Below are 21,820 nucleotides of genomic sequence, written 5' to 3'. Positions count from 1 at the left end.
GTAAGAGGGACTTCTTTACTAATTAGACACTATGTACCAGAATGAGTACTTTTGCAATAATATGTCAAGACAGAACAGGGCCAAATCCTAGACAAAATAACCACTAGACCAAAAATGAACTATAGGCAACATTCTTAGTCTATACCGTCATTGCTTTGACACAAGTATAACTCCCAACTGATTTCTCCATCGATGAACTTATATTGATTTGTCAATAATTAAAGACGGAAAACCCGAAACACCACAAGACGCCATGAAACCGACAATCTCATATAGAGAGCCAAGGCAACCAAATCAGCAAGACCTATTCATCTCCAATTATGGAGAGATAATGCAAATCCATCGCATTCAAAATTTTGTTGCAGCAATTATTCCAGTAAAGGTTAGGGTATGTCCAAAAGCAAACAGCATGCACGCACACAAATGCAACTTCACGTTAAAACAGTATCAAGAGAGCAGAGCATTCCATATCTACATAAAGGCAGCCGCCAGCAAGAGTGGTACTACCACAAGCAACGTGTGCTGGGGGGCCTTTAGCATGGCTGCGCCGGACCCGATGCCTGATGTTGTGTACATGTACTGGAAACTGATGTCGCTGGAGTTAAAGCAGTTGTCGGTGTTGACCTCGGCGATCTTGGAGTCTCCGTTCGCAGCGAAAATAATGTCGACGCACTGCAAAGGTATAGGGATTAGGCTCAGCAACAATATACTAGAATTTTGGGGTGGGAGGTGGTTGAGAGAGGCAGAAACATACGTTGTACAACGCCGCGCCGTGCTTTGCGATCTCCACGACCTGGATAGTGGCCAGGTCTCCGGGACTGACGCTAATGTTGGCGGGGAGAGGCACCTGGGGCAGGCAGAAGGTTCCTGGGTATGGGTTGTTCGAGGGACCGGTGATCTGGAAGGGCGACACCACTGGGTGGCTCATATTCTCGGGAACCTCACCGAATCCGAGGTTGACGTAGATCAGGGCTGTCTCGTGGCCCGGGAACCAGCCGGGCTGCATAGAGAGGGCACCACCGCCGACGGGCCAGTAGGTGCGGTTCGTCGATGTCGGCATGCCACCGCCTGAAGGAAGAGAGTCATTATGAGTCGCCGTGCGAGTCGTTATTGTGAGTTATGATTGCAGGGGAGCCTTACATGGGTAAATCCACTCCATGCCGTAGGGGTAAACGAGTGATCCGTTCTTCGAGTCGTAGGCGACACCTAGCCCATCCGCTGCTGCGATGGAGCCGTTGGTAAGTAGGTTATTCCCTCTGTAGCCGGGGTAGGTGATCACGGTGTGGGCGTGGGCGACACCCAGGCACAGCAGGACCATCCAAGCGGCCCATCGTGATAATGATTGTCGCAAGGCCATATCGAAATATCAAGGGCAACGAGCCGGACGGCACACAAGCGACACCTGAACTGGGGATAGCGAGACACAGCGGACAACCAATTTCGCGGTTTCGCTTGTCGTGACGCTCAGCGTCGCTCAGCTCTCATCCGAAATTGCAGCGCAAAGGGGCGAAGACAGGGGGGGGCGATGGACATGAAATACAAAGCAGCTGCAGGAGAAGCTCGACCCAGACACAAGCCACGGACAGCGATTGAGGGCTGCTCGGGCTCTTTTTGAGGGGTGCCGCCATTGCGGTGTGGCCGTGGTTGCCGCGGGCGAGTTAGGATCCAGGACCGGGGTGTGACTGCGACTGCAGCTTGTGTCGCCCCTGAGTGGTCGAGAGCAACTGTGCGGAGCAGGGATGCTGGGGATCATCACGCTCTTGCTGCAAGTGCCATCACCAGGTTCCGTGCGGTGATTGGTGGGGCGGCCATAGCTCGAAGCGCCGAGGGGCGACGCTAAATGCTCGGTCCTGAGGGGTTGGCGTCGGTGGTTGGCGCTTACACTCCGCGAGAGCTGTTGGTAAAGGTGGTGTGATGGGCAGGGGAGCGGTGCACTGGCCTGGTCTTCACTCTGCATGTTGCCGGAGGCGAGGAGGCGAACATGCTGGAAGACGTACCCGGGTGGAGGCCTTGAAGTACTGTGATAGGAAACTGATTGAATTTTGAGCAAGGCAAACAAGCCCTTTGTTTAGGAGGTGGAAATGAGATGAACTCTCGAGGCCTGATTTCTTCATGCGCCACAATACGCAGATACTGTAGTCACTATGCTTTTTTATCTGTAGGAACAGTAACTCAATATTCTCGGAATGTCCATCCCCGAACTGTTCAAAGTGGAGGCCGGCCGGAAGGCCCACTCGGATGATTTGCGTGGGATGCTTCACTCGACCGTGTGGTTTCTTCTAGATAGGATGTCCCATCCTAACATCAGCCTTGCACATATACCGTCCATACTATTCATCCCATCCAATGTTCCACAAGGCTCTATATATCTTCTCCAATGCACTTTCTCGCTCCCACCGCCACCGTAAACAAGACCTTTTCCACAGGCCCGTCCAAACAAAAGCTGACTAATCTATCGATGTGGAACCTCCGATAAGCCCCATCGGCCTCGACAAAAAAAAGAGACGACCCCACCAAGGCGAGGCTCATTTCCCCCAAAGACACCATTAGAACACCAAGTGCATCCGTGGACATACGTTAGCCTGCATCAACCATGCCACACACCTCCCGGAAAAAGCGCGCCCCGGCCCCGGCCCAGAAACGCCTCCAAGTCACCGACGACGACGGTTGGACGCACGTCACCTCCAGCACCAACGTGCGGCGCGTGATCCGCGGCACACGCAAGGGCAGCGAGCAGGTCTCCCAGCCCAGTGCGCAAGGTGACCAGGACTCCAACGCCGAGCGCGAGGCCGAGGGTGAGGCCGAGCTGGTGCTCGGCCCTGCGGAGGCCCCGGGGCGATTGACGCTGGCGGAGTTGCAGGCGCAGTACCGCGGGCATCGTGAGCGGTGGGAGGGCTCGAAGACGTGGGCGCAGTTGAAGGGGCAGCTGGTCGAGCAAATTGCGGACCGCGGGATTGGACCGGGAGCATCTCGACAGTCTGGAATGGATGAGGGACCGGTGCGCGGGCCCGTAGACGCGATCGTGTGCGTTGGACTCGGTAGTCCGAGCGGGTTCCTGCGTGGTGGGTGGGTGGATCGGCGGAGTGTGTCCATGTACCAGCTTGCGGCGCTGGAGTGTATCGCAGAGCGGCTATCTCGTTCGTGTTGCCCTTCCCCGTTCCTCCGTTTCTCTCCAACAACTAACCAAACCACATCTACAGGCCCGGACAACTCCCTCCCCCTTTCCTTCCCCATCTACGCCCAAGACCCCGTCTTCAACACCCTCGACACAGCCCTCCTCGCCTCCCTCGGCATAACAGTTGTCGCTCACCCAGCCGCCTTCTCCCTTATCACCCCTAGAACCCTCCTCTTCTGCCCCGGTGCCGAGCGCAAGCACCTCGAGCAGCTGCTGCCGTCGGATCCGTGCATGGTATTCGGCGGGCCGTTGGAGAATACCGAGTCGGAGGTCATCCAGGGCTTTGCGGGGCAGGTAGGGTCGTGTGCGCTGGTCCCGTTTGAGGCGAATGAGCATGCGTTCTGGCAGACCAGACTTTATTATCGGGCGAGGGTGGAGGTGAATGTTGGCGTTGAGGCTTGATAGACATAGAGAGATGAGCTGAGGGGGTGTGAGGTGCCGGGGTATATTGGGTTGCATTGCATTATATTGGTGTTGGGGTTTGGGAGCTTTCGATTTTGGGTGCTTTTGGAATTTGACAGAGTAAGTGATGATGTATATAGACTAGACTGAAATCCACTGGTCTTGGATTGAGAGTAGGTAGTACTCGCTGATATTCACTCACCACGCCACCAACAGTAAATAATATTAAAAAAACTACACACGAAATAACGATCACATCTCAAGCTAGATCGGAAGAAACTACGTATATAAATTCTTCACCCAATCCACAACCCCTGAAAGGCAAAAATGGTCAATAACAATGGCCATATGTACATCGAAATACCCATCTCGCAATCCGTGCAAAAGGAGAAACGAAACCTTCAACACATGGTCTCGACATCAATATTACATGCAAAACTCCATCCCGGAAGAAGTAAATGAAGGGGAGGGGGAAGGGAAAGTCAGGCGCAATGGTTGAAAGGCGTATCAAAACGCCGACAGAGATAAATATTGAAAATGCCACACAAAGCACTGAATATGCCGTGCGAAAAACCTTGGTGGCTTGGAAATATTGCAAATGATATTTTATGACAGTAGGGAGAGGGATAGGCGAATAAGTAGGTTGGAGAATAGTGAGAAGCGGGCGAGATGAGGCGAGGAGAGAAGAGGAGAGGGACGGATTGGGGGAAGGAGGAGGGTGTCATGATTGTATTGGGGAGGAAAGAAATATTGGTGTGAAGATGACGAGGTGAGAACAAGGTGAGGGTGTATATGCATGCCCATAGGTGGTGTGGCGTGGTGCGATTTTCATGATCATGATCCCGTTAAAAGAGGCTGGGCGTGGCCCTTACGACGCAGTCTTGCCATCGCAGGATGGGATCTTCAAGCCTGGCTTGATCTTGCGCGCGGAATCCATGAGCCCCCACTTGTCTTCCCAGTCTTTGCCGGGGGTGTTAAACTGAATTTTCCACGGCTCGTCGAAGGCCTCGAACCTACAGTAAGTCAGTATGAGGGCGAATAGGAAGGATTGGAGATTGCTATGGGGAAATGCCTACCAGAAGTAGTCGGTGCCGTTCTCCAGAGCCTGGCAGACCCAATCAGACATGAACTGGTTCATGTTGTCGATGCTCGCCACAGAGCCCGGTGTATCAGAGTCGCAAGTCGGGCTCTCGCCACAGTCCTTGCCGCCTGCGCTAGGCCATCCCACCTCGGAGATGACCTGCTTCTTGGTAGTCCCCTTGGTCAGGATGACGTCGTGTTGCTGCCAGAAGTCCCATGTCCAGGACGCGGCGACGCTGACGTTGACGCCGGCGAAGAAGGGGTGCACGTTGGACATGACCACGTCGACAGCGTCGACTAGCTCGGAGTTCCAGTTGTCGCCGAGGTCCGAAGTGGCCACCTCCATGTCATTGAAGTTACGCTTTTTTAGCTCGGCGGCGACGTTTGTGATGTAGGTGGTCAGGTTCTTCTCGGCGGACTGAACGGCGGTACCAGCGCGGTATAGAACCTCGTTGCCGACAATCACACCCTTGAAAATGGACGGGTCCTTGGTATCATCCAGGATTTTGTATAGCTGGTCAAGCTGGCGGTTGGTTGTTGTCTCGTTGGTATCGATCCACACGCCGAGCCAGACTTTCATGTCCGCCAGCTCGAGCTTGTCGATTGCGTGCAGGGTCATCTCGGTTTGATTGCAGTCCGTCCCGTACAGGCGGACGGTGTTGGTAAGCTGGGAGAGCACGGCCAAGTCGCGGGTGACGTTGTTCTGCGAGGGGGGGTACTTTAAGCACAGCGGGTACTGTACACCCCACGGCGTGTAGTCCATGCCGGGGAAGACCTTGTGCAGGTTAGGGTTGTTCATGAGCGCTTTGATCTCATCGGAGTTCTTGTCCAGGTCTCCATTCTTGGCCGTGTCGCCGGTCGCAGAATTGTCATTTGATGATGATGATGATGAACTGCTCTTGTGCTTCGTTCCCAGCGTTCCACCAAGAGCACCACCGATGATGGCGGCCAGAACGACCAGACCGAGAATAATGCCGGCGATCCATCCACGCTTCTTCCTTGCAGCCATATCGCCGCTCATCGCAGACTTCTCCTGCGCCGCAGAGCCTCCAGCCCCGGCTTCCAACCCGCCGGCACCGCCAGGTACAGGACCATACTGCGGATTGGCGTTGTTCTTCCGACCGAAGATCCCACCCAAAATACCACCAGCTGCGGCTCCACCGGCACCGCCAACCGCCGCCTGAGATGCCCGATTCCGCGAATGGGGAATGAACTCGTCGTCACCGTCGTCAGCAATATCGTCTGGATTGATATCGGCGGGCACACGTCCTGTGCTGAACTGTGACTGCCGCTGGTAAGGTCCATCACGGACAGTACCACCACCATATGGACCAGGGTACTGGTCCATCATGCTGTGCTGATTGGGGCCTACATCACTGAGATGTGTTGAGGATTGGCCGGGAGTCTGCAGGCCCGGCGAGGCCGCGGCCGCACCGAGTGCCATGTTGGAGCCATACGATTGCTCGGGGTGCAGCGATTCCGAGCTACTCAAGCCGGCCGCGCGGGGCACGTAGGGATTGTCCGAGCCGGTGGTGTGGTATCCGCGCTCCGCAGGGCCGGCGAAGTCGTCGTTGCGATCCATGCCGCGGACAGCGTCGACGCCGCTCAAGCGATCGTGACTATTCGCGACTCCGAGGGCAATCCCGCTGATGCCGCCGCCAACAGACGCTGGGCCGAGGTTGTCGACGCCTGGGGTGACGGAGGAATTGTTTCGCAGCGACTGGGAGTAGCGATGGGGTGGGGGAGCGGGAATACCGCTGTCGTCGCGATCCATTTGAGTCTGAATGAGGCCGATTGGCACCGGATGGAGGTCGGGTCAAGGGCTCGATGCGAGGGCGGCAAGGCTGAATGCCTGGGATACCTGAAAGGGATATTTGACGATCTCTAGCCCAGGGTGAGGAATCTGACGGAGGACAGGGGAAGGGGCAGAGTGGAAGAGAGGTGGAACGGAGGACAGAGGGCAAAAATGAGAGATCAAAAATTAAAATGCAGGCATCGCTGGCTGCGACGATCCACGGTTCCCGAGATTGAGGGGCGCGGGACGATGAGGGAGGGCCTAGAGATGAGCTGAGGCGCAGCCGTGTCAGCTCGATGGAATGAGACAAAAACGAGATCGAGGTGGTGCTTGTTTTGTGGCGTGTGGAGAAGAAGACGATGCTGAGGAAGAAGATGAAGACGCTGAAAGATCAAGAGAAGCGAGGTGGCCCAGCAAGGTTTTGAGGCTGCTGATTATGCTGATTGCGGTCAACACAAAGCGTGGCCGGGACAACCGTTTGGGGTTCTTGGTGGAGCCGCGAGTAGTGCAGTAGTTTGTTCCGGGGTCGATATGGGACTGTTTACTCCAGGCGCTGAGTATCTCATATAATATCACCATATCTACATCTCCATATACACTATATTTCAAATTGTGCCTGGACACCCCGTGGATGTTCGTCTCTAGTATTTTCCGATCATTCACAGCTACGGAGTTTGCCAGCTGAGTGTGCTGTTCCGCAAGGGTCCTGTCACTGTGGAGCGGCAAAAGTGGGTCAGGTCCGAGCCCTTGCGAGTCCTGCGAGTCCCTGGCCGTGCTATTTTTGGCCGAGAATGCGACCCTTGGGAACAGCCCGGATGGTTCGGGAGCAGACAAAACCAGACTCGCTAAGTACCAGATATTTACTCCGTGCGGCACTCATGAAATTAAGGAATAGGACAGAGTTCATCACAGCCGTACACCGTAATTCGTAAACCTCAACCAAGTCAATCATCCAATCATCCCATCATCAGTCAATTCCATCAATCCCTGCGCCGTTGCAAATCCATTCCCACGCTCCCTTGTTGTTCGGTGTTGGTAGATTCCTCGTACCTTGCGAAAAAAAAAAAAAAAAAAAAAACAAAATAAAACAATCCACCAACAAGCCATAGCCTTAGTCCATAGTCCATAATCGTCGGATCATCTGATCATCCATAATCAACACGGAAACGCTCACAAATATCCTCCCATCATAACCGCCTCACAGATGAATTCGTCCCCAAATTCCAATGACGTAGTTAACTCTCCACCTCCTCCGCACTCCGCCTCGACGCACTCGGCTGCTCGGTTTCCAACCGGCGCCCGCCGCGCTCCAAGAACCGGCGTTTCCCACGCCGAGTATCAAAATGCTCGGGGATATCAGCCGCATCCTGACCCGCAGCCAAAATGCTGCTGCGCATTTTGTTACGGTAGGCATCCACTGCCGACAAGTTAGCGGCTGTTCTGCGTCGGGAAGTGAGATTGGTTCAGCCGCGTCTGGGGCACGTGGGCGGCCAAGCGCCAAGCCTGCTGCATGGAAGATGACATGACATGACATGCCAGACAACCGAGCACTGAGACAGCAGCCAACACAAAAACAGAGACTGAGACAGAAGTGAAACCATCAAATAAAAAAGACGCAATACGGGGAAAAGCACACTTACGCGATCGCTGCAAAAATAGCATCCGTCCGGCGAACACTCTGCTCTGACTCCAACTCAATCTATAGCCGAGATCGTTAAGCAAAACCTCTTTCTGGTGCCGTCGGCGTGAGAGCCTGGGCACATCGACATCGCGCTCGCCATCCAGCGAGGGTGCAGCTACACTAGTCCGACCAACAGTCGAGTCCTCGTCGTCCTGCTCGTCGCCATGGAAGAAGCGCCTGCCAGGGATGAGGGCGCCCGGAGCATCTTTCATCTGCACGGGGAAGTAGGTGCGCGGGTACACGGCGTTTGTCATGCGGTAGGAGTCCGGGATCTCGTCCATGTTGACCTTGTCCAGCATGACCTTGACGCGCACGCGCGCGCCGCGCTGCGGGTCTTCGACTAGGATGAAGGTGCGCCGCTTCCCGTCGGGGAGTTGGCCGAAGAGGTCGTCATTGGTTGGGCTGATGTCAACATCGCCGACAGCGTCGGCGTGGGCTGCAGTAGCACCCATGCGGCTGGATGAGGCAGCGATTGTTGGGTGGCGCCCTAGCGCGGCCAGGCCGCTGTCGCGGAGCGGGGGTGGCATGGATGGGCCGGCGCTGGAGGATTTCGGGACGGGGGTTGCGTCGTGGAAGGCTTGGGCGCGTCGAAGATCGGCGCCGGCGTGGGGGGCGGGTGGTAGGCGGGCAGAGTCAATGGAGTGCTGGGCAGCGCTGGTGTAGTCTGTCGTGCCTATAGGCGGATGAAGCAGGGCGCAGAGAAATTAGCCTACGCTGTATTTTCATGATTGCGAGAGGGTCGAGCTCTTCGACTCCAAAAGAAAGAAACAAAAGGATGAAGAGGCGCGGCGGCATCAATGATAAGCAGAAAGGCACAGGGTATGAAATAAAGACCAAAAAAGGCAAAACAGAGCAAGAAGTGAAAAGTCAACAGAATCAGACCAAGTCCAGAACCAAGAACCAGATAGAGATACACCAGTGCAACATGTCTCGTACAGCAGCCATCAACATGTCAACGTACATTACACGCCACACACCCACCACACACACAGGTACTCCATCATATACACATACAGTCACCACAACAGACGAGAGAAAAAGAAAGACACAGGGCATTAAGCGCATATTCTAGTCCATCAAAATCCAAACGGGTAAAAGAAACAAGAATGTCCAAAAAAAAAAAAAAAAGATACAAGAGTCATTGGGAACACCCGCCGCGCAAGTTGCAAAGAGAGACCTCGACAACAGAACAAAAAGCATCATATCGGTGGAAACATACCGCTAACTTCCTCAATCTTAGGGCTACCATCCGGTTGAGCGTGATGATGATGCAACTGCGGCGGCCCCATCACCATAGGCCCAGGACCACCAATACTCTGCCGCGGGCCAGGGGCCTGCATTGACGGCGTGCTGGGCAGTCCCGGACCCATGGGACCTGGAGCTGGCATGTGTGGCGTGGGTGGGGCCATGGACTGCTTGCGATAGTTGACCTTGGCCTGGCGGCGGACTCTTCTGCTGCGAAGCCGCGGGTCCTGGTTGCTGTTGCGCCAGCTATCCACGGCGCGCTGGATAAGCCCGCGCTTCCCGCGCAGTGACGCGTTCAGCTCGGCGAGCGCCCAGCCGACGGTGTTGCACTCGGTCTCGTACACCAGCCGGTTGCCCCGGTACTGGTCCTTGTTGCAACAGGCGCGCGGGTACACGCAGTTCTCCGTCTTAAACTCCTGGCTGAGGCTCTCCACGTTGACGGACTCGACGTCGCAGCGGATGGTATACTCCATCTTGACGCGGTCTCGCGAGTACTCGAACGCAATCCACTGTACCCCGTTGCTGTCTTGCCGGACCACGAGCGGCGTGGTGGCAGGGATGGGGCCCGGCGCGGCACTCGAGCTCGTTCCTAGAGGAGATATTTGGTGAATGCTGCCTGCTTGGAGGCCGGTGTTGGAAGTAGATAGGGGGGCGCGTGGAGCATCGGTCGTTGCGCCAATGCGGGCTGGGAGTTGGAATCCATTTTCATGGCTGGGCTGCTGGACAGCGCGGCGTTGGGGTTGTGGGAGGATAGGTGCGGCGACATCTGCGCCGTCGTCGTCTGAGGGGGCATCATCATGGATTGCGAGGTGAGGGTGTGTGGTTGTGGGGAATGATGCGCCGCGTAAGGCGACGGTTGCACCGTGTTCATCGGCGAATATGGTGAATAACCATACATCTGGTGTGGCATCTGGGGCGACTGGGTGTAGATGTTGCGACTATGCTGATCATGCGGCTGCGAGGCTACAGATGCTGGCGAGTTGGATTGAGGGGTGTGGTAGATGGGGGGGTAAGCAGGCCTCTGCATTTGAGCGGCGGTTGCCATGAGGTCTGGTGGTCCTATCGCTCTTGCATTAGTCTGGGGAGGTACGTCAAAACTACATGGGTGATTGGTAAAACAAAAGATGCTCAATCGCGAGAACATCGAACAAGACACAGAGCGTGTAGTTGCGCCGGCATTGAAACAAGAAATGAGGCCTTGGCTTACCGCTAGAAGGATACTGTGCCGAAGCTGATGCTGTTGTATATGATGTCGGATGGGTGGTGTAGTAGGGTGGCTCTTGCGACGGTGGTCCGTACGCACTCTGGGACTGTAGGATGCCGTTTCCTAGCGAGTGATTTGGCGGGTATGTCGATGGTGGGAAAGAAGTAGTAGACGGAGTAGGCGAGATAGGGTCTTGTTTTCCCAGTGGTGCTAGACCTGGCCGCGGCTGGTGAAGAGATTGCGAGTGCTGTGAGCTCGAACGCCCTAAACTACCGTGTTGAAGCTGTGGCGGAAGCACATATCAGTTGGCTGGAGACTTTAGCCCAAGGCCGTGAGAAGTATCGAGCGTACAGGGTGGTACAACAACCTCAGAACGTGGGAGGGAAAAGGAAAAGGGGAGGAGGAAATTTGAGAACGCGGCCAGATCGAGTGACGACGTGACCCGGGGAATCTGAACTTCTCTCAGTGTGCCAGAGAGGCTCCTTAGCTTCTAGGAGGAGCGGCGAGAGGAAACGGGGGAGGGTTTGGCCCAGACAATGCCTCGAGCCGGGATGGGGGCTAGGTGCGTAACAAATTCGCAGGGTCACAGCCAGGATGCGCCAGCCAGGGCCAAATTGAAACCAGGAATCCGTGTAGCACTGAAAAGAGCGCTTCCCTGCGAATGGTTTCTCTTTTCTTCCGAAGGGACAAAGCACTCCAGCCTGGCGGTTTCGTCCATTTGCCAGCAATGCGCTTGGTACACGGGCTCGGAAACGCAGACTCTCATTGTGCTGGCGTCCTTTATATTCGGTTCCCTTTGGTTCTGGTGCTGCTTTGACTAGTGGAAAACACCACGCTTCGGGGATCGGACACTCTGGTGGGCTTCTGAGGGTGCATATAGATCTGGATCAGATCAACTGTGTGGGCAATGGCACACAGCACCTCGAGGCATTTTCAGCCTCATGGTGATAGAAGATCCCCATAGAGAAAAAGGACGATACCCGCGCCTTCACTGACTGAGCAGGGTGTCTCTGCTTCATTGCAGGCGTGCTTCTTGTCATCTTGCGCGAATGATGGAAGGTGCGCCCAAGCCAAAGCCGCGAGATCAACCCCGGTGGTGTAGTTGCGATATGTTTCGCGGGACGCTGTCCACCGCGCCACAAGCATCCTTCCATGAATATAAAGAAAAACAGCGAAAGAGAGATCCAAGAATGATCGGAATGATATTGTAGTAGGAAAAGTCATGCGAACTCGATCTATGAGGCGGGTGCTTGCATGGCGAAAAGGGAGAAAAAAAGAATGACGAGAATGGAACAAAATCACGCATTGAGGCAGAACGAAAAAAAGAGAGAGGGAATTGGCGGAATTGGTCGAGTACTCACGGAATCATCAACCGGCTCTTTCTTATATTTTGACGCCGCAGGTGGATCAAGGCCAGTCTGTACCATACCGGTCACAGGGAAGGCCTCTGTTGTGGTCTGGGATGGAATCTCCAGGTTCGATGCAGAAGGAGGACAAGGGCCAGCACTGGGATAAAATGGAATGGAAAGGACTTGGGACGCGATGCCGAGCAATTGACGCGCTGAAGAGGATGGGCAGCAAGCAGCACGCGCAGGTCAATACGTTTAGGTAGGGTAGGCCGGGTGTAGGAAGCGTAGGGTATAGGGAATGGGTCCAGTAGGTCCAGTAGGTCCAGGTAAGGTGTAAAGTGTAAACGTCGGGTCAGGTAGAGTCAGGTAGGATGGACGGTCCCGAGAGGAGCCTGAGACCAAGCCGAGCTGCGCGACACAACGGCTGGAGGCTGTGATAATCAGGGTGGACTGGGGGGGGGGGGGGGGGGGGGGGGGGGGTCTGGGATGGACGTGAGGACTGGGGGTTGGTTGCGACTGGGGTTCAGGGCATGGGGGGTCGATGCGTGTGAAGACAAGAGGGTCCAGGGTCAAGGTCGTTTATTTAGCTGCACCCGTGAGGCCCATGTTATATTCCCCGTCGAAATGAGTCGGGAGGTCGGCCGGTAGAACGGACAGCAAAGAAAGGAAAATAAAAATCATGATAAAGCAGACCGAGAAAAGAAATAATAAAGGATAATCGCATAATCCAGAGGAAGGAAAATAAAAAATGGCAAAACCCCCGATGGGGAATAGTGACTGACACCCGAAAACAGAGAAGAAAATTAAAATCGAATAAAAAAGGTGGTAAAGTCAAGTGGTGGAGGAACCGACCAGAACGACCAGAACGACGGGGACAAGATTGGAGAAGACCAACAAGGCTGGTATCAGGATGGGTTGGTCACTAGCGGGACAGTAGTGTAATATTGACCAGGATGGGTGCAGGACGCAGGGAGATGACCAGAGTGACTCGAGTGTCTGGTAATAAAATAAAAAAAAAAAAGGAAAAAAAAAGCCCTGAGCCTCTGGAGGGGGATGAAATGGAGTGTCAGTAATAATAGCAGCCTAGCCGAGATGGAGAACGATTTAAACGCCCTCAGCAGGGGATGTGCGCGGGAGGTATGGATTGTATGGATTGTATGGAGTGTATGTAACTAGGGTACGAGCTATGAGGGGGGATGATGTGCAGGATGCAGAACTGCCGGGTGTGGCAGTAAGAAGAAGAAAGTGGAAGAGAAAAAAGAAAGCCAAATGCAAAATCACCCAAGCGTGCAAGTCACTGCTTCTTTGGGACTGGTGAAGACTGGGGGAGGGCCCTGGGACGGAAGAGCTAGGGAACGAGGTCATCGGGGGTCATCGGTGATCATCGGTGGCCATCGGTTGGCCTCCTGGAGACTGGAGACTGGAGACTGAGGAGCACTCCGCCGTGACAGGGAGGCGGCCTCGAAAGCGGGTACCAGCCCTGGCTTTCTTTGTCTGAGAGCAGATCTATACTCGGTTGGTTCCAACGGCGGAAGAGCAACCAGACGTGACGGGGTGTACGAGCCACGAGCTAACTATAGCGCGCCCCTCATATAGAGCACAACTGGACGGAATTGAGCAGCAACCGTTCTTCGGAGCCGGTGGAGGGATGATGATACGTCGAGGAAAACACAGACAGAGCGCCCGCGTTGGCCCCGACGTTGGGACCGGGCCGTGATGGGATTGGTGCAGCCGGCGTCAAGGCTGACGCAGCGGGACCAGCTGGACCAGCTGGTCTCGCTGGACAAAGAAATCCCGCCCCCCCCCCCGACATTGAATTGGACTGGAAGATATTGAATTCCCCTGTGTCTGGTGGAGTGGTCTATAGTCCATACAGGCAAGCGCCAATGGATGAGGAAGAGAGCGAAAACAGATGCGAAAAATATGCCACAGCGGATCCAAAAGAAGGTTTCAACACCGGCCTCCATCCCAAGATGCCTCGAGGCCTCAACGCTCCGTCCGGGCCCGATTGTGCATAGACGGACGGAGAAGGGTGGGCATGGCAATCGTTTGTCTCCGGGACGTTAGCTAGCTCGGCTACATCCATGCTCCGTCATGTTAGAGAACTCGGGCACCGATCGAGCCAAGTATCAAAGGGTCTTAGACGGTGACCCACCCCGGTCATTACAGAGTCTAGAAGAGATCGGCGTGAAGATGAAAAGCCCGCGCATCTCAGATGGGATGGACAGAAGAGAGAGAGAAAGAAAAAACAAAAAGCAAATCACGACTCGAAAATGAAGGAACTGAATGTCTAAAGGGCTAGGGGGCTTACGGAAAACGGCTGACGTCGGGATCGTGCAATCGTGCAGAGACCAGTTTCAGGTACCAGTGGGGGGGCTTTGGGCTGAGCGATTTTCCTCCGGAGTATATCGAGGGAGGGGCGGAACCGAGAGCACTGGTGGACAACAACAGACTCTGCTGACTGGGTTACACGCGATCTTACACTCCACCGAGATGAGACCAGACCAGACGCCAATCACATCCCTTCAAGTGGGGATGCCTCCACCCTCAGCCCAGCCTTGTTTCCACGGCCCAACGGCTGCGCGCTCTCCATTCGGCCCCAATGAGATAACACGATCACGAGATAATGAGATCCAGATGCACGACTCTGGCCCCGTCTAAATAAACTCGAAACAACCTAACGGCGCCCATCACACTCTCGCTGCTCCGATCTGCGTTCGTGAGTGGCAGGAAGCAGCCGTGTAACCCTGTCGGAGCCTGTCCGGTCCTAGCCCCGTCGCCCTCTCGTTTCCAAGCCACCAACAGGCGCTGATCTCCGGATGAACCTGTTACCGCGAGCCCAGTCTCTCCAACGAGGCACCTGTTGCTTGCCGTCTCCGCACAGAGCCCTTGACCGCGGATGGGGACGGTACCTACAGATAGTCCCGGTAGTAGGAACCAACAATGCTGGGCCTCCACCAGCAAAGCCACCAGTCATCTCGAACACGATGGGGTGGAGCCCGGTCCTCCCTCCTCCTCCCTTCGCTGTTCTCTCATCTTCTCCCGTCCCTCTCACAAAAGCAAAAATGACCGGTCCGCAGACGCTGCTTGACTCAGTCGACAGTAGCCCGCGCCAATGGGCCAGCCGTTCGCTCCAGACAGGCCTCGATGCGGGCCTCCACCCGGGTTCGCCGCCCTCTTCGTCCTGGAGCAGGCTAGTGGGGCTTGTTAGTGAGTCTTGGCGCTTTGCAATCGACGGGCTGTTCGAGAAGTGCTGGGCGCCACCCGGACTCAATTGGCCTGGCAGCCACCGGGAAGACGAGGGGAGCAACGCCGAACGCCAGGCCAGCCATCCATTCACCCAACCAACCGAGTCCGTTCTGTTTCATTTCTCCGGCGTTAGGTACCGCAAGTGGCACCTCGACGCACAACACCTGAATATCCCTCACGTCTCCACGCTGCCACGGGCCTGGCTGCATCGCGGCCATGTGAATGACGCGAAAGGCTTATCCAGCCCCCGATCCAGTTCCAGTATGAGACCTACCTATGCACACCACCTCCCGGCCGCTCCTCCTCTCTCCTCCCCAGTCTTGCCCCCGACCATGCCGAGATCCCCCTACGTCGGGTGGAGCACCGCACTCATTCATCCGCGGCTAGACCACGCGGCCCATCCCCCAGCATAAGAGACCCCAGAATGATGTCAACACGTGCGAGGCCCAGTCCAAAGCAATGTCTAACATCTCCCCGATCTCCCCGTTGAGGGCAACCCTGATGGTCAGGCCCCTCAGCCTCGGTCAAAGACTGGAGAGACAGAAGGGGGGGGGCACCACCACATTGTAGCTGCCCAGGAACGGATAATCGACCCATGAGGCTCAAGGACTCAACCCGGCCGACCTAAAGGGCAATCCAGGTTGACGATGGCTGAGCGGGCGCAGCCGTGCAGAGAGTCAGAGGCCCTATTCCAGGGTCGGTACGGGACCAGAGCGCACGTATCGCGCCAACTCACCCTCCCATCCAAATCAGCGACTGGCATCTAGCTCCTCTTGTCCCTCGCCGGCCGAGGGAGGTGAGTTTGATCGAGTGCTTCCAGAACCAGGCTAGTCCGGGTTGGGGGGGGGGGGGGGGGGGGCGGTTGCCGTCGTAATCGCAGCCATTCAGGAAGAGTGAACATGGCGCGCACCCCTTCGCCAATGGCTATCTTGATCCTGGCACTACTGCAACTATGCTCCGTCCAGTCCGTATCTACCGGGCGGGGGCACTTCAAGCCAGTCATTCAAGGCTGAAGATTGGAGCTAATACTATCGGTTGCATATCCAGCGCCCCCCCTTTTTTCCCGTGATGATTACGCCGCTTCTATTTCAGCTTGAAAGTCCTTCCGGTTTCTGGTGTGGGGCCGGGGGCAGGCTATTCCAGACGGGGATGCCATTGGCGTCTCGCTGTGATCGATGCAGGGTGCTGTCCGTCGCGTTAAGCCGTACCCGCCTCAAGTCCCACTCCAGCGTGGATATGTCGGTGATTATTGTTTGTGAATAGAACTGGCTTTCGGAGTCAGTCATTTTCCTTTTTTTCTTCGTTGTTTTTCGACAACCATCGGTCTCGTGCTGGCGGATGCGATCGGCCATGTGTCGGGTGGAAGTAACTACTGCAACGAGTAAACGGTGGTCGCCTGGATATGTACAAAGTCCTTACGCTTCTTGTGTACGGGGCACACCATATGGAGTACATGTCCACGAACTCTGCGCAGTGCCTGCCATGAATAACCAGGACCCAGTGGCACGGCGTGTTATCGAAAATCCCACCAACGGCAGCGCAGACCGTCATTTAGCATGCCGCTGACAGCATGTCAAGTTGTACCGTTCCAGCAAGGTTTCACAGTCAGAACAGCAACTGGAACGGTGGCTGGAGCTAAGCGGGAAGATGGGGGGGAGACTTCTGGCGAACCACGGACCCATCGAGGGGGAAATCCTTCTCTTGGAGTTCTTGCTGGGCCAGTCGCGCACCCCTGGGCGGATCAACCGATCCCCCTCGATTTGGCTCTGCTAAGAGTGCCACTACCGCCCCGGATCCACTGGCCTCGGTTTTAGAGGGACCAGAACGCCCCCGAGCTGGCTGGACCGGTCTTAGCTTGGCCGGCCATGCAACAGGTGAACAGTTGAATTACCGCCCTTCCCCCTTTCTGGTTTTTCCTTTACATATGTGGTTATACAATAGGTACTCTCTGCCGAGGACAAAACCAGACCAGCACAAAAAAGTCAATTTCGAACTAAGAGGCCTATCTCCGAGGAGGCATCCCCGGTACCGCTCCTCACGGCCGGACCAACACCGCACGGAAAACCAAGAAATGGCGTGGCCTCAAACACCCTTTGTGTACGGCAGACTCGTTCGTGTCAATCGGCATACGTCATGCGCCGGACTAGCTGCCACCGGCGAGATGGCCTGTGCGCGGCGTGGTCGCACCGTTTCAATATGGAGTATGGAGAGCTGTCCAGCGCCTCCACCAGAAAGCTACTTACTCCGTCCGACCTCTCCTGCGGCGTGCTGCAGATCAAGAACGCAAAGGACCACGCGGGCTCTAGGTCGTTGCGACTATCACCATCGCCACGATCGCCATACCCACCCTCCCAAGCGCACGCAGCCACTGGGCGCGAGAGAGTCTGGCGCGAGTCTCGCAACCCGAATCCAATGCTAGCTGAGCTGCAGGCCAGACGCCCGCAGGCCTCCCAAACTCAACCACCTCAAAAGAGGGGCCGAGAAACCCGAAATGAATCCGCTAGAGGCCTGCACATCTGTGGTCCGGCGACGCCACGCCTGGCGCGATGATCCCGCTCCCTTCGAGGGGGTGCCGCCGGAGGAAGGCTCGAAAGAATCAAGCCCCAACACGCCTCGCAATTAATGTAGCGCGGCAGGGCACGTAGTCGGCATAGGGTCCATGGGTCCATGGGCCTATGGGCCATGGCGTAGTTTCGGGGCCGCCATCCTCCGTGTTTTTTCGGTGACCAAGGACAAAACTAGAACGAGACGCCTGTCCTCAACGCATTGAGGACCACCCGCGACTTCCGACTCTCAGGCCGCTCTGGACTGGACATGCTTCCGCTCTGGACGGAGGACTGGGTGAACTGCACATTCCGCCGCCTGCTCGGCCAGGCCAACATGGGGCCACGTTGAACCGGGCCACTGGGGAGAGGTCCCCTTGCTGCGCGCATATCGTCGGCGTGTGGGAGCTGTCCATGGCCCCTAGCCACTTGCCGACGGGTTCTTCCATCGTCCTCTTGGCCGCGCCATGCGGCTCCTGGATCTACGTGCTGTGCACGGCGGCGGTCGGTACATAGCACTGGACGTAGTGGATCTCCAGTCGATAATGCCCGCAAGATCAATGCTCCACCGCCTCCCACCGAACGGGGGAAACATCCTACCATCCTCGTTCACATCCACGGCACACACAAATCAACGGGGCAATCGGCCGTCGGCCAGGCATCGCGTTTCCCCCCCCCATCCAGCCCTCGTGCTTCACTTGCCCGGATACCCGACAATGCATGAGCCCCGCCGGTCGGCGGCGCCATCGGGTATCGGCCCCCTTGGCGTGACGACGATGGCTGGTCCGAGGGGGAGATTGGAGACTGCTCGAGCCACCACGTTCTAACCGCCCGACGATCGCGGCCCTTCGATAGTACACGGGCCTCAGTTCAGGTGGGTGGATAGCATGGAGTTATCAATAGGTGGGTAAAGGGCAATGTGCATTGAGGGCAGGAGAGGAGGGAGCGGAGTCTACGGCGTACACTACCTGCTTGCGCCCCACGTGTGATGCTCGTGGATTTCCCCCTCATAGTTCCATCGTGCTAGTCGACGCGAGAGTGCACTGGATGGATGAATGCCTCGCTAGCCGGTCTCGCGAATGGGGTGCACGGCCGCCGTGCAATGATATCAGACCGGAACCAGCCTGAACCAACATCGAGCAACAAGCCAGGCTCGTCATCTGTCCGTATTAATTTCCGCAGTTCTCCTCTGCTCTTCGCCCCCCTCCCCCGTTATCCACGCTACCGGCTAAGCACCGCGCGATTCGACTCGACTCCTGACGTCCGTCTCTTGCCAGTCTCTAGTCCAACGACATCGACATGCCCCTGAATTAAAGTTGTCGCACCCTGGTCCGCTCGAATGCGCGGAAACATCGTTGTCCCCTGTCTAGCCCGGGAAGGATCTGCCTCGGGAGGCGCCAACGGTTTTCGATAGTCTAGGTTTCTTGTGCTGGGGGATGCCGTGGCAACATCCACACCAAGCGTGGAAAAGCCCGGAAGGACTAGCCTAAGGGGAGTGGATGGGCAGTGGATGGGCAGTGGATCGTGGGCATAAGACCGCCGCAGGGGCGGGGGCCAGTGCGACCGGGCTAACCAGCTCCGGACGGGCCGAACTCTCTGAAAGGGCCCTCGACAGGATCCCTGGATCTAACCCCATTGGCACGCCACTGTGGATTCTCCGCACTCCGGATCGTTCTAGGACGCATCGAGGGCCCCGGTATGGAGTGCCCTCGGAGGCGCGGACTGCTCCGGGATGAGAATTGTGACTCTCCGTGCACGCTAACCAGTTACAGTAATCGGTCGATGTGGTTCTGCTTCTGCTTCTGCTGCTGCTTCTGCTTCTGCTTCTGGACAATAGTGACCGTGTTTCGTCCTGCAGCAAGCGGCCGTGCCCGACTGACCGCGAAATACGGCTCACCCCCTTTTCCTACATTGCGATGAGCCGTCTTGGGTTGCGTGTCGGGGGGATATGGCTCGTTTCTTGCTCTCTCTATCGTCCTCCAGCGGACAGGAAGGGACTAACCGCGCTAATGCCAGGCTACCAGCGGGAAACAAAGAGAGTGTCCCCTCCCGGCCCCGCCCTCCGCTCGGGGGAGGGGCCTAGGGGCCCCACGAGCGCTCGCTTCACGATGAAAGGAGCATGAGTCGTACCGCGACGCGATCGCCTTTAGCGTTCCCGATGTAGACTCTATCCGGATATGCCAGTCTCTCCACCGGGCATATCTCGTCCGCGATTTCGCGATGCGCGACAGGGTTCCCGCTAGGCCGCGCTGAGTCCAGCGGAAGTCTATTCGGCAGAAGGATCGGAGTGCTCCGGGAGAAGGAGCATCGACGAACGTGGCAGTTAGACTGTCAACTAAGACTGTCACTAACTCGCCCACCCTACCCACTCATCTCGGCGGTCACAACCGTGGCCCGCGAGGGCATGAGCAGCGCCAAGGTGCCCGGTCGGGAGACGCGGAGGATAACTCGTATCCGCGGTGGAAGGCCCGCTCTTTGCTGTCTCTCTGACCGCACTCTACACCGAATGTTGGATGCATCGACTCTCTTGTACACCGGTAGTTCTGCGCGCAAGGGAACAGGCTCGGTACAGGCTCTCTGGCGCAGCTTGTGACGCATCCATCCGCGGACCGGCGTTAACCTGCAGCAGTGCACACAGTAGCGTGTCGCGTGGCCGGAGCTCGACACTTGTTTCAGAAATCTCCAGACCGCACAGAGGGGAGAGGGGCCGTGGGAATCAGCCTTAGGTGCGCCGGGGCCAAGTATCGCAGCAGGTCGTGGATGGGCCAAGATGGGACCCAAGCCCACCCCGTTCCTCTCGTGAGCATTCTTAGCAGTTGGACTGGGGGGTCGTGCATGTACTCAGAATATGCTTCCGCTTCTGGTACCGGTCTTTGATCGAAATACTACAGTACTCCGCCCACCGTATATCTGGTGCATGGCGTGGAACCGCACAGAAGAAGCGGTTTGCCAGAGGCGTGAAAATACCACTACAGGTCGGCGTCGCACAAGCGGTGTTTTCCAGGACAGGTGGTCGTACGTGCTCTTCATACACACGCACACGAAGCATAGCAAGATGGACACCACAAAGTCAAAATATATAAGATTTTGGAGCCATCGCTCCATCGCTCCACCGCTCCAGTCGGCGCACTGTGCGGCGACCGTTGTCAGTCCACCCCCGACGGGTCGAGGGGCGAACGGAGAAGGAGAACGGAGAAAAGCAAGAATCAAAACGGCAGTCAGCGTCATCGACCTCAAAGAGGCGGACGCAGGGGGAAAGAGTGGGGGAGAGTGCCAGCGAACTACAGCATCCAGGTGCATCGTGTCGATCCCTCGACGACTTCGGGGCCGCCGTCAGGGTTGGACAAAGAACTTGCTTTCAGAAGTACCTGCCCATTCGAGATGACCGGGCGGGGGTTGGCCTGAACTAACGCGATTTACCGGGGCCAATTGGCGCGTTCTATACTACGCGCTCACTATCGAGGCCGTCATCGACGGAGGGGTGATGGTCCTCGAGGTCTCCCCCACCGCCATGGAAGCACTTCAGGCTGCAAGAATCAAGAATCCAGCACCGCCATGTGGATCTCAAACAAAGCCTCTGATCTTCTGGCCCTCTCGCCACGAGGCATGTGCACAACCGGCACCTCCAAATCGACGCCCACTCCGCGCGAAGCCCGAGCGCCCGAGCGCCGGTGCCACACACTCAATCGAGCCGGCCGTGCCCCGTTATCAATAGCAGTGAGCCGTCCATCGACCAGATCCGTTGCTCTTGCGCAACTTGTGGAGCCCAGGTACGAGGCCGGTCACGCCTGCTAGTGGACATGACTCGCGCGCGCGGTTGCGACCGGGGGCCCAAGTGGTCCTGTGGTGAGAGACTAAAGACGATCGGGTTAGAGTATCAGGAGATGCAGCAGAGTCACAAGCCAGACACGCCGCGCGAGCGAAACCTAGGCGGATCGCCCGTGGGCCAGGGTGATCGAGTCCAACCTGGAATAAGGACTGCGGCCGGACGAAGTAAGCTCACTAGGGTATAGTTACTATGTATCTACAACATTACTCCCTGCAGCCGAGTCAGCACTGTATAGAAGAAAATGCCGCAGAGAAACGAACAGCCAACC

General features: G+C 56.5%; 6 protein-coding genes across 6 annotated transcripts; 3 read left to right on the top strand and 3 right to left on the bottom strand.

Annotated features, from left to right (window-relative positions):
- Positions 1-471: 471 nt before the first annotated feature.
- N7482_002543 (copper acquisition factor BIM1-like domain-containing protein) lies at positions 472-1,357 on the bottom strand (the record flags this gene model as incomplete). Its single annotated transcript, XM_056684668.1, has 3 exons — positions 472-672; positions 755-1,068; positions 1,141-1,357. 3 exons carry the CDS (start codon positions 1,355-1,357, stop codon positions 472-474), a joined length of 732 nt encoding a protein of 243 aa, XP_056548274.1.
- A 1,236-nt stretch (positions 1,358-2,593) lies between these two features.
- On the top strand, positions 2,594-3,577 carry N7482_002542 (SRR1 family protein; the record flags this gene model as incomplete). Its single annotated transcript, XM_056684667.1, has 1 exon — positions 2,594-3,577. The coding sequence occupies one exon, from the start codon at positions 2,594-2,596 to the stop codon at positions 3,575-3,577; it is 984 nt and encodes a 327-aa protein (XP_056548273.1).
- An 868-nt stretch (positions 3,578-4,445) lies between these two features.
- bgt3 (uncharacterized protein) lies at positions 4,446-6,431 on the bottom strand (the record flags this gene model as incomplete). The annotated part of the gene is made up of 2 exons (XM_056684666.1): positions 4,446-4,590; positions 4,654-6,431. 2 exons carry the CDS (start codon positions 6,429-6,431, stop codon positions 4,446-4,448), a joined length of 1,923 nt encoding a protein of 640 aa, XP_056548272.1.
- Positions 6,432-7,687: 1,256 nt separating this feature from the next.
- On the bottom strand, positions 7,688-10,844 carry N7482_002540 (uncharacterized protein; the record flags this gene model as incomplete). Its single annotated transcript, XM_056684665.1, has 5 exons — positions 7,688-7,869; positions 8,093-8,806; positions 9,353-10,297; positions 10,318-10,437; positions 10,586-10,844. Coding segments are annotated over 5 exons (2,220 nt in total), but the record flags the coding sequence as incomplete, so codon positions are not given.
- Positions 10,845-14,996: 4,152 nt separating this feature from the next.
- On the top strand, positions 14,997-15,593 carry N7482_002539 (uncharacterized protein; the record flags this gene model as incomplete). The annotated part of the gene is made up of 1 exon (XM_056684664.1): positions 14,997-15,593. The coding sequence occupies one exon, from the start codon at positions 14,997-14,999 to the stop codon at positions 15,591-15,593; it is 597 nt and encodes a 198-aa protein (XP_056548270.1).
- A 1,720-nt stretch (positions 15,594-17,313) lies between these two features.
- N7482_002538 (uncharacterized protein) lies at positions 17,314-17,730 on the top strand (the record flags this gene model as incomplete). The annotated part of the gene is made up of 1 exon (XM_056684663.1): positions 17,314-17,730. One exon carries the CDS (start codon positions 17,314-17,316, stop codon positions 17,728-17,730), a length of 417 nt encoding a protein of 138 aa, XP_056548269.1.
- Between the last annotated feature and the right edge of the window lie 4,090 nt (positions 17,731-21,820).

Source organism: Penicillium canariense (genome assembly GCF_028826845.1).
Source record: "Penicillium canariense strain IBT 26290 chromosome Unknown utg000001l_segment0_segment0, whole genome shotgun sequence".
NCBI classification, from domain to species: domain Eukaryota; kingdom Fungi; phylum Ascomycota; class Eurotiomycetes; order Eurotiales; family Aspergillaceae; genus Penicillium; species Penicillium canariense.
This window is presented reverse-complemented; position numbering and strand designations above follow the sequence as displayed.